The sequence below is a fragment of the Sebastes fasciatus genome, chromosome 22 (genome assembly GCF_043250625.1).
Source record: "Sebastes fasciatus isolate fSebFas1 chromosome 22, fSebFas1.pri, whole genome shotgun sequence".
NCBI classification, from domain to species: Eukaryota; Metazoa; Chordata; class Actinopteri; order Perciformes; family Sebastidae; genus Sebastes; species Sebastes fasciatus.
The window spans coordinates 15,659,959-15,672,036 of NC_133816.1; the positions used below are offsets into that span (position 1 = coordinate 15,659,959).

The window sequence follows — 12,078 nt, forward strand, 5'->3', positions numbered from 1 at the left end:
CTCAACTAACAGCCTCGACCTGATTAAGTGGCCTCCCTCAGGTGCCAGAGAGACCATGTGTCACTCGGTATCTAGGACACGGGCTCAAATTTTTCGGGTACATTCTACCCAAGAGACTGCCACGTACTGTACAGTATGTGTTACACATCATGGGATGAAAGCTCCTCATACTTGCGCAAGTTAAAGCTGCTACTGTAACTGCAGCAGCTCTTTTTATGTCAGTTTTGCCGTATAAATCTAAATAAGAATTAAATTAAGAATCTGGGAAATGATTACCAGTGATAAGTCCAACTAAATAATACAGACACTTTTATATTCATGCTTGTATATCATTGAAGCCTCCTTGAATTCTGTGTGTGTGTGTGTGTTTGAAGGTAGCCACAGTGCCGTCAGCCCAGTCGTTGCGTCTCCTGGACTTCAGCTTCAGTGACTTTGACCTGTCGGACACGGAAACCACGCTGGCTACTGTTCGTATGTTTGTCGACCTCAACCTGGTCCAAAACTTCCAGATGAAGTACACGGTAAGAACTCACCCGGGATGATATTAAAGTAGATTATTACACGGCTGTGTTGAAGGTGATCTACCCGGGTTAAAAGTGAGCCGTGATAAGCCCATATAGCTGGAAAACACACTATTGTGGTTTTGCAGTACGCGCCCCTGGACTCCTTATGTTTGCAACAACAAGAATAAAAGCTGAACTACATACACACATCATAAATATAAATGAACCAAATGGTCGTGCCTGCATTACATTACAATAATATACAAAGGCTTTATTATTATTATTATGAAGGGGTATCATGAGAACCACAAAACCACGTTGTCCTGACATGACTTTTGTTGTTGTTGTTGTTCTCAGTACATGTCATGGAAAAAAGACAAGAGCAGCTTCCTGTTTTATTCATTGCAGAAAACAATGTGCTTCTCATTATCAGCAGCATTAGACCATTAGAACATGAGTGTGTGTGTGTGTGTGTGTGTGTGTGTGTGTGTGTGTGTGTGTGTGTGTGTGTGTTGGATGATGAGTGAGTGCATTTAGTGAGTGAGTTGATATTTGTGTATTTGCTGCATCCTTAACTCAGAGACCACACAGACACAACGCCATCACACACCTAAAAACACTTTTCCCTCCAAAAATCACTCACACATTCGGCCTCCGTTGCCGCCGTCCGTCAGACTCACCGCTCTCCTCGTCCGGTGCCAGCACCGCCCGGTTCGCTGGCGGGGTTTGGCTTATGTCCTCAGCACGCTCTCCTACGTGAAGAGGTCCTTGTCTGTTTGGTGGCTGACCTCCGGAGTGCCTGCGGAAAGAGAGGCCTCATAAAGAGAGCCTTTGATTGGAGGAGATTATGGCTCTCCAGCAAGCGCCCAGCTGTCAGTTTGACGTTCACACCGGGAGCCGACACACTGACCACCCCAGAGCATTACACAGCCTGGGGGGTTAAACTATACAACATGTTTTATTACTATCCTAACATATTTAATGTTGAGAGTCATTCATTATAATCTAAGATCAACATGTAAAGAAAATGAAACATCATTTTGGTGTGTTCGGGAAGAACATGTAGTGTAGCAAAGACTAACAAAGCACAGAGCATTGATTTGCTGGCAGCGTGCTGCGTCTTCAATTTCAGAAACGGCAAACATCCTTGACAGTAAAATCCCTTTGCTCATCACTTTTTCTTTCTACTGCTGTTATTTTGCGCACCGCTTATAATGTAGGTTTTGTAGTTTTTTCTTTAGTCATACAGTTCATCTCGCAGCTAAATGAGTCTGACTGATTAAAAAAAAACATTGACTTCCAGACGAGGGAACAGGAAGTGCTAACTCATTTCCAGGTTTTAGGACTCATTCCAATAGCACTCTATAATAAAGCTCTTAGAACTAGATTCTGTGACAGGGGCCATACCTGTCTTACTCAATATTGTACTTTAGTGGTGAAAAATTACTGATGAATTAGTCAAATTACCAAAACCAGTTGACATGCAGTGAAGCTTGGGGATAAATCTTTTTTTCCTGGTCTTTCTCTTTTCTTCAGAATTTATGCCACTGGGTTCTGAGCGTGAAGAAGAACTACAGGAAGAATGTGGCTTATCACAACTGGAGACACGCCTTCAACACCGCTCAGAGCATGTTCACCCTCCTCAAGTCAGGACGCTTACAGGTCGGTGTCGCCAATCACTGCTTTCAGACGAGATGATTTGTTAAAGGCAATATGTTTTACTATTATGTTCGCTTTAAAGGACCACTTACTTTGCATCATTAAGTTTATTATCTACAAATGTCACACGCTTCACTGCAACTCATTTTCAAAGCATATCAATGATTCCCTACCTTCAAGACAGCCAGAGGTTTCAGTTGGAGAACTGAACTTGCTGATAATAATAATAATAAAAAAATGCATTGCATTGAACAATTTATCGCCTTTTTGATAATGCATCCAAGAATTAATAGTTTGCTATTGAAAAGCATTGAATTCAACATAGATAAACAAGACAGTATCACATCCCAAATGGCTTCCCTGAATGCATCACAATTCTCGCTTACATCTGCATTACCATGCAATGTAGAAAATCAACCTAAAAGCCTATAGTGTGTTTTAGTTGGCAGTAATGTTAATTTACATGATTTGTACCTATAATGGATGGTTAAAAATCTCCTACATCACTAAGAATACCCTAAGAACCCTGAATACTAGTGGTTCCTGTGACACAAAAACATAATTTTTTGCATAAAATATTGGCAGCTATCAGCAGCTGCAGTCTGGAAATATCAGTGTCGACTACGCTCCGGTGTAAAAGCTGTTGTGCCATATGCAGAAACGTCTGTGTTGTCCATTCCAGGCGCCGTGCTGAGCGCCCACACTGCCAGCAATGTGTGGAGAGTTACAACAGCACTAAGTGTACACAGCTATGAGGCTTTTGTTTGGTTTGATTGTCATCTGTTAACCAGCTGCCATTATGTGGATGTAATGTGTGTGTGTGTGTTTTCACTCCCACCCTTTCCTTTCACTTAATCCATTCGTTTGTCTCCTGACAGAATAACCTGAGTGATCTGGAGGTCCTCGCTCTGATGATTGCAACTCTGTGCCACGATCTGGACCACAGAGGAGTCAACAACTCCTACATACAGAGGTACAATAGGAGAGCAAAAGCAATATGTATGATTGTATATGCATGTGTGGGAGCACACTGTATCTACTCATAGTGTGTTTCATACATCTTGTTTGTGTGTGTGTGTGTGTCCAGGAGCGACCACCCACTGGCCCAGCTCTACTGCCACTCCACCATGGAGCATCACCACTTCGACCAGTGCCTCATGATCCTCAACAGCTCTGTAGGTGCACTCACTCACAGATATACATAGGAAGCTTTCCAGTCAACCCATCATTCCCGAATTACGAAATACTTACTATAGCTGATAATAGAAATAACATCGTGCTGCTGCTTCAAAGGACCAGCTGTCTGAGTTACAGTTACATGTGAGTGTAGCAAAAGGAAGAGCTGTCACTATCATCATGGATATGAGTGTAGTAGCAGGAAGACAGAGGGAACAAAAGCATCAGGCAAATGTCTTTTCACATCCGGATTTCATCCTCATCACAGCTATGCAAAACGTGACATTAGTTGACCTTTCACCGCTTGCAGCTGATTCTGTATACAGACGCTTTCAAGACGCTTCATCTCCCTCTCCTCTCCTGGTGTCCCTACACGGCTCCCTGCCAGCCTTTAGAAATTATTTCAACATCTGCACAGTGTTGTTTTTCACAGATCTGCCGTGATCCTACAACAGCAACTACTAGACGTTCTGTTTATGTTCCGGTTTCCAGTTAAAAGTTGGTCACGCCTTTTCTATTGCAGAAGCCAGAATCCATTGCCAATACCTAAATGTACGAGACGTATTGATATTTTTGTATCGATCCGCCCGACCCCACACGCTGTCAACTGTTTTAATAGGCTTTTATTCTCGTAGAAGGTAGTTCCAAAGACAAGTGTTCACTCTTTAAATGGAAAATTGCAATTCTGTTAGCACCACAAACATACAACTGCATTGGTGGAGGCAGAAATCTCTAAACCCAGTTAGATAAAAGCAATTTTATTGCATTTTTGTAATTTATAATCTCGTAAAAAGCCTCATAACAGAGGCTTTACAGGGTAAGCCTTTATATAAACAATGTTATCTGTGATGTGTATGTCACATAAAACTGTAATCAGGCTGAAAGCACTTCAGCACATCTCAAACTGGGTTGCAGTTCAAATCATTTCAACCTGAAGTTGCTAGTGGGTTCTGCACGGGGAAAACGATGGTCGTGGTAGCGGATGTTCACTGCAGGCCTTAATATTGTTGCCGTCTTGCTGCAGGATACCGGATCTCTCCGTCTTATTTATTAAGCCTCTTCTGCTCATTTTCCAGCTGCGAGCCTACCAGAGAACACTCTGATGGCCCAATAAAATGTATTGCTCTCATCTTTATGGCCTCAAAACAAACTCTAAATACACTCCCAACTCCACAGCACCACTTAACCCCACCGCTGCTGGACGCATTCAGACATATTCACATGCAAACACACACACACACACTGTTGCAAACCATGTCACACGCAGGCTGAAAGGCATTCATGCATGCACACACTCTTAAAAGCACTTGAAATGGAAGGGATATGGAATAACGTGTCTAACTAATATGCTTATAAACACTCAACACTGGATTTAATTGTTTGACTGTGTGTGTGTGTGTTGTCATGGCAACCCCTCGGTGGTCTATCGCAGAACAAACTGCGGTCAACACTATCAGTACATAGTATCTATTCCTTAGAGGGCTGCTATCTCACTCTGTGTACACACACAGTCAAACTTCCATGTATGAACTCTACTGTATGTGTGTGTAAATCATTAAATAACATACAGAGCTGTTTCCTGCTGTTTCTCTAATCTCCAGGGAAACCAGATCCTGAGCGGTCTCTCTCTGGACGAGTACAAGGCCACTCTGAAGATGATCGAGAGGGCTATTCTGGCCACTGACCTGGCGCTGTACATGAAGTAGGTACCAAACGTCAAGCCCAGATGGAAATCTGACGGGGAGAGGGGTAGAGAGCGGGAAGACAGAGGACGAAAAGTACATTTGGGCAAAGGGAAGAGAAGGGAGGATACTTAGGAGTATTTTGAGGGGTGGGTTATGTGTTCAAACTGTATTTTTTGTAAGTCTTTCAGTTTGGTGCATTGGACTAGAAAGTTGAATAACATGCAACATCCACAGTTATGTTTTGGTGGACTTTGGAAAAGAAAAATGTTGGTGTAAGGTAAGGTGGCAGGAAAAAGTACCAAGCAATAATAGATTTTAACAGGTCAAAGATAAGCACAGTTCATAGTATATTTGTGTAGGTATATAGAGCCTATATTGGATACCCTTTTCCTGCCTTTTAGTAAGAGATGTTGTGAATGAGGAAATGGAGTGATTTAATATGACATTTGTGCAGATGTCTACACGCTTACCTCTTCCTTCTTTCACTCTTTTTTTTCACATGCATCTACCTCAGTGATTGCAGCTCTTATCTAATCCCTCTGTCAGTCTAGACAGTGGGTGGTAGAGGAGATAAGTAGTTTACATACGGTATGAGGATAATTATCTGCTGTGTGTGTTGTCAGGAGGCGTGGCGAGTTCTTTGAGCTCACCAAGAACAGCCAGTTCGTTTGGGAGGACGAACAGCACAAAGAATTACTGAGGTGAGTACAGCACCAGTCCTCCAAAACTCGAAACATGTGCCTCTAAACTAAGTGACTTTCTGGTCAAATCTAGCAGAAAAGTCACTAAGAGATTTAGATTGAGATTGATATCAATCTTCTCATTCTTGGAAAGAAAGCAAATAAGTGTATTTCCCAAAATGTAAAACATATTAATTTAAGAATATACTCCTGTTTGACTTCCAGCACCATGAAGTCACTGACAATGATTAGATGTGCCCTCATGCTATGAGGAGCTACTGTTGACTGTTATCTATAGCCTATATGGTGTGGAGGAGTGAATATCAATGTGTGTCAATGTATCTCCCCCTTCAGGTCAATGCTGATGACTGCATGTGACATCTCAGCCATCACAAAGCCCTGGCCAGTGCAAAAAAGGGTAAACCATCCCACACGTCCCTCTTGTGTGTTATATTGTATGTGTTGGTTGAACTTCCGTTTTTGGTCTTCACTAGTGTACAGTTTCCCCTGTTCTCTTCTTCTTTCATTGGCTAAGTCTCTATTGAATGACAGATGATAGAAAGCTGCTGATCTGATGTCTGTTGGCTGAGAATTGCCAGCATGTTGCACTTCAGGTTCCACCCTATTCAGTGATTTCACAGCAGATGTTTTGCCCTTTGGAAAACTAATGAGGAACACCTGCTGTGACATCACTGATTGGGGCGCGGCCTGAAGTGCAACATGCTTAAAGGTTTCTACTGTGCAGCACTTCATATCTTTGTCTCTCTTTCGTGTTTCATATTACCATTTCTCACTCGATTTACTTATTAGCACTCTCCCTCTGTCTTTCACTCACAAACATCTTCGTCCTCCTTGCTCATCTCAGAGCTGTTGCTTCATCTCCCCGCTGACCTCCATTAGTCTGCACCTCGTTAGGAACCACACACACACACACACACACTCTATGTATGTGTGTGTATGTGGTTGTGTGTGTTGACAAGTGAGTGCTCATTAATAAAAACAGCTGTGTCCCTGTCCTCAGGTGACACCTTAAAAAAAACATTCAGGGAAGTAAACATGCAAATATGTTCTCTCATTAAACACGCACTCTCATCTGCCAAAACGAAAGGGGAGATTATTTCCTCTTTAGTTGAACGTAGGAGTTCCCGTTTAGTTGTCAGATGCAATTTGAACCATTAGTTTAAGAATGGTTTAACTCAACCATAATCAGTCATGACACTTCATGTTCTTTTTAAATTTAGTGTATTGGATACCGTACCTTAAAATTGTTAATATTGTTAAGTGTATATAAGTCCTTGATGTGTTCTCTTTTTGTCATGTTCTTTGTATTTTCATCACCTGAGTGTCCATTGAATTTTCTAATCGACATGCTTTAGGTTAAAGATTTGATTTGAACTCATCAGTGTCTTCTCTCTGACGCAGATTGCGGAGCTGGTAGCCACGGAGTTCTTCGAACAGGGGGATAAGGAGAGACGAGAGCTAAACATCGAGCCCAGTGTAAGTGCAGTGTGTCTCTTCAGGGGTTATTCTGTGTGACAAAAACCTCTCTAAGGGTGCTTTCACACCTGTAGTTCAGTTCATTTGGTTCAGCCCTGCCTCCTAAAAATTACATTCCCATACAATGAAACTGCAGGGAGGGAGGGAAACATATTTTTGTTGCTGATTATGTATGTTTTTGACGTGGTGGATGACGGAGACAGCCGTTTTGTGTCCCGTGTGAACTTATTTTAATTTACGTCGGTAACTTAATAACGTAACAAACGTAGTGATTTTAAGCCAAACCATGATGTTTTGGACTAAACCTAACCAAGTAGTTTTGTTGCCCAAACAAAACAAAATAGTTTGGTTGCGTTTTTTGTTTTGTTTCAATTTACAATGTTAACTATGTGTTAACAACGGTATAAAACTGCGACCGTAATCCGGGAGAAAATACGTTTTCCTTGAAACATAATTGAGAATGCAGTTTAGTTATATGGACACTAGGATTGTTTGGTCCGGACCAAGGAAAAACATTTTACATTGCTGCATTTTAGTTCTGGTCCAGTTCTTGTTCACGCTGACTTTTTACAAACGAACCAGAGGACAGGTAACTCACTGATTGGACAGTTTTTGGGAAATGAGATTCTGGTGACTGACAGAAGTTTAAGCAGGACTTTAATGCTTCTGTGTATATTTACAGTATGTTCTTTGATTAATAACGGATTATTGCTAAAATCACATCTGCCATCAGAAAATCCTGTGGTTGGTTCGTTTGCTTTCACACCACAAATGAACCGCACCAGAATCCAATTTGCACCCAGACTCAACTTTTCAGTTGCTCTCTACCTTATATCATTCTCAAAATCAGTCTCCTGCCAATTTGTCTGTGCCTCTCCCACAAATTACCTAGCGGGAGAGGCACTATGTAATTGGTGTGAATTGCTTGCGCGCTGATTGGTGTGATGATTGCGTTACTGCTGGCTGTGCAACAAATTGCCCCTCTGGGATGATAAACATGACCTTACCTTACCCTTGTCCATGCAGAGAAACTAACCAGTTATCAGTTATCATGATTAATAGATGATGAAACCAGACCTATCTCCAATCTGGTTTAAAATCATGAGATGTCTGGAATCATGTGGGAGCGTCCTATTCGTTTAGAAACTTGGAAAAGCTGCTGTCAGTAGCTGTGGCTCCTTGAAATAGCTTACCAGAGGAACTTCATCAAGAGACTGAATGAAATGGAAAATTGTTGTCATTTCAAACAATTGAAAGCAAACCTTTTTTGCAGTCTTCATTTGGTTTACATTTATTTTATTTTTATTTTTTATCCTTTCACTTTAGGACCTGATGAATCGTGAGAAAAGAGATAAGATTCCCAGCATGCAGGTGTCCTTCATTGATGCCATCTGCACTCAGTTATATGAGGTAAATTAACTAATTTAACTTGCTGTGACTACTGTTTTTGTCTCTGGAAAACCACTGCACCCAATGAATAGCTGGAAAGGGCATTCTGCCACGGTCAATGGTGGACATTCATCCTATTATTTCCCGCTTGCTGGAAAGATTCATTCATTCCCTTGAATGATCCATTCATGATTCATTCAGTCCCATAACATGCCCTTGTTAAAATGTCTTTGTCACCGCCACAGACCTTGGCTGGCATGTCGGAGTGCTGCTCCCCGTTGTTGGAAGGATGTCAGAAAAACCGGCAGAATTGGAAGCGTTTGGCCGAGGAGTGTGAGAAGGGGCTGGTTAACGGCTTGGTGTGATTCCAACAACCGTTTGGTTTTTTCAACCAACACACATTTTCAGGGTTCGCCCTGTCTGACATGGTCTCTCAAAATGTTTTGAAATTAGCATGATAACTAAAAGGAGAAATAAGATGCTTCGTGAATGGAAGGTGGCCAAGAAAAGATTATCTGGTGGAAAAAAAGCACTAGATTTGGTTTACATTTGGATACACTTGCCTTCAACTTTACCAACCTTTGAGCAGGTTCAGGTCCCAACTTATGTCAAGAGTTTTTCTAACACAATCAGAATAATTACAGTTTCCTACAACTTTGGTCTTATTTGTATAGGTTTGTCCATCCTTCCTATCTCTAATAATAACTCACCAAGTTAATTACTCAGATCTGGGAATGTGGCAGCATCACTGAACAAGACCAAAAGACTATGAAAATAAGACCCAAGTTATCATATCCCTTAACATAAAACCTTAAAGGGATTGTTACGTTATCTTAAAGCAACAGTGTGCAACATTTCGGGGGATCTATTTGCAGAAATTGACAATAATATCCATAACTGTGTTTTCATTAGTTCACATGAAACTAAGAATCGTTGTGTTTTTGTGAGCCAGGAATGAGCCATTTATATCTACGTAGGGAGCGGGTCCTTTTCACGATGTCTGCCATGTTCCTAAAGTAGCCCAGAACAAACAAACCAATCACTGGCTCTAGTGAGAGCCTTTCACGTTTTTACGTTACCCGAAGGCCACCGTGGTTCTCCAACACACTTGTGAAACTTTGGTAACGTGAGTCGCAGAGTGCAAAACCGTGCTACCGCCAGCCGCCAGCTGACTTCCATTGCTCCTAAAGTAGTAGTAGTAGTTGGTTGCAATCTGCAACCACACCACTAGATACCACCAAATCCTACACACTGCACCTTTAAGTTAACTGTTAGCTAAAACTCCCCACTGTCCCCTCATGACACATAATCCTTGTTTCAGAGGTCATGCTCATTTCGCTAAACTTTATGAGACCTGTCTCCCTATCGTCACCATTCTTTCATGGCTGTCGCTCACCAGAGAGAATCAGTCAGAGTCAGCACTAAGCTATATTTATTACAATAGCCATTTTTTATTTTTGCACAGAGTGACTTCTTGAAGTCTCACTTAACATTATCTCTCACAGGTAGTGAACTTTAGGGCAACACTGAATGGTGAGACGTAGATCCCTGGGGATCAGCACCAGTACAGTGGGGATACAGATAATGTACTTACTATATATACTGTCACAATAATCTTAATAAGCTTGTCAAATGTCTTCGTTCACAGAACACACACTATAAGGGTTTAAGTCTTTTGTAAGATTTTTTCTCACTCATTGTCTTAACTATTGTATATTTATTTTTGTTTTATATATTTATTAGAGTTTCTATATTGTACGGTCATCCTTTTTGTCAAGAGCACACAATTCTTTATATAGGAAATGTAGTTTTCATACTTTGAAAAAATGCTATCTCTGCTTTTTTGAAGGACCTTTCTTAGGAACAACTTTCAGATGACATTTGGAAATGTATTGTTTTGTGTTGTTTGAAACTTTTTTTTTGGGTCTACATGTTTCCACTGCCTTGTGATAAAATAGGACCAATTCACAATTAAAAGAAAGAAAAAAAAGTTTGTATTTGTCCACATCTCTCTGCACCCATTAATGCTTCCCCACTATAAGAGGGTGTTAGTTTTACTTTTTTTTTTTTTTTTTTTTTATAAATGGAAATCTGATTATGGAATGAAATTTGGTGAGAAGTTATTTCCATTTAAAATGATTCAGAATATATCAGGGCTGTCTTAGTTTAAAGTCACACTCAATCACATGGAGCAAAAAAAACACTGCTGAAACAGTTAAAACTTTCTAATACAGTGCATTCAGAGCCACTTTTTCACATTTTATTATGTTATGCTAAAATCGTTTACATTAATTTTTCCCTCATCAATCTACACCCAATACCCCAAAATGACAAAGCAATACAATTTTCGAATTTTTGCTAACTTAAAAGAAAAAACTGAGATATCACTGACACTTTGAATTCAGCTCAGGTGCCTCCAATTTCTCTTGATCATCCTTGAGATGTTTCTACACCTTTGATTGGAGTCCACCTGTGGTAAATACAACTGATTGGACTTGATTACGAAAGGCACACACCTGGCTGTCTGTCTATATAAGGTCTCACAGCTTAGACAGGGCATATCAGAGCCAAGAGGTGGAAGGAACTGCCTGCCTGAGACAGCATTGTGTCGAGATCTGGAGAAAGCTACAGAAACATATATGCTGCATTGAAGGTTCCCCGAGAGCACAGTGTTCTCCATGATTCTTACATGGGAGAAGAGGCATAAATATGCTTCTAGGGACGGTCAAAGCTCCACCAGACTCCGTGTTGCGTTGCACACTACAGCCTATGTTTAAATGTCCTGGGAGGGAGTTGACATGTAGTTACCCTTTAAGCTCACTTTGGACAAAGTTGCCTTACTGAAGCTCAGATGAACAGCAACATTTCAAGTTTCATTACAAGGTCAAGCCGGGTCCTGCCTTAAGTGCAACAAGTTTGCCCACGCGGTTATACGATGTAAACTGTATAACAGTTTAGAAATCAGTACACACACACACAGGTGCATTTTAGTAACAGCAACAAACAGGCTTGACAGCCCTGTCTTAACTTTGTAGACGCACATGCTCAGAAGGCTCATTTTTGTAATCGCTGGTTGTGTTTTGTACCTTGAAGTCTCTGGACTGTAATACATGTGCCTGTTGCCTAACCTCTGTGCTTCTTAAAAAAAAACTAAATATCTTATTTCCTTATTGTTTTGTTGCATGTACATGAAGGCATTACACCAGTATAAGTTTTTTTTATTTTTTAGATAAGAGACTTGCAATGTAATATATATGATGATATGGTACCATTATGAGGGAGGTGTTCCACATCTGCAACTGTCGACACCACTGAACACTGTGAGCCAAGTAAATGTTTTGTTTTCTCATTAAAGAATAATACTTATTGTCTATGTGTTCGGTGTATTGTTCTATAACTTCTTGATGCTGTGCAGAATCACCTGGAAGCAACCAATGTGGTGCGCTGCCACCTTCTGGTCAAAAGCAGTAAAACCACACAAAAAAAAAC

General features: G+C 40.9%; 1 protein-coding gene across 6 annotated transcripts in view; it reads left to right on the forward strand.

Annotated features, from left to right (window-relative positions):
* pde5ab (phosphodiesterase 5A, cGMP-specific, b) overlaps positions 1-10,550 on the forward strand; it is a 54,482-nt gene extending 43,932 nt beyond the window's left edge. For all 6 annotated transcript variants that reach the window (XM_074622974.1, XM_074622977.1, XM_074622976.1 and 3 more), the window contains exons 13-22: positions 375-521; positions 2,040-2,165; positions 3,041-3,135; positions 3,250-3,337; positions 4,940-5,040; positions 5,647-5,724; positions 6,058-6,121; positions 7,126-7,200; positions 8,527-8,610; positions 8,835-10,550. In XM_074622974.1, coding sequence (XP_074479075.1) covers positions 375-521; positions 2,040-2,165; positions 3,041-3,135; positions 3,250-3,337; positions 4,940-5,040; positions 5,647-5,724; positions 6,058-6,121; positions 7,126-7,200; positions 8,527-8,610; positions 8,835-8,954 — 978 coding nt within the window. In that variant the 3' untranslated portion in view covers positions 8,955-10,550. The remainder of the gene's footprint in view (positions 1-374; positions 522-2,039; positions 2,166-3,040; positions 3,136-3,249; positions 3,338-4,939; positions 5,041-5,646; positions 5,725-6,057; positions 6,122-7,125; positions 7,201-8,526; positions 8,611-8,834) is intronic.
* The last annotated feature ends 1,528 nt before the right edge of the window (positions 10,551-12,078 follow it).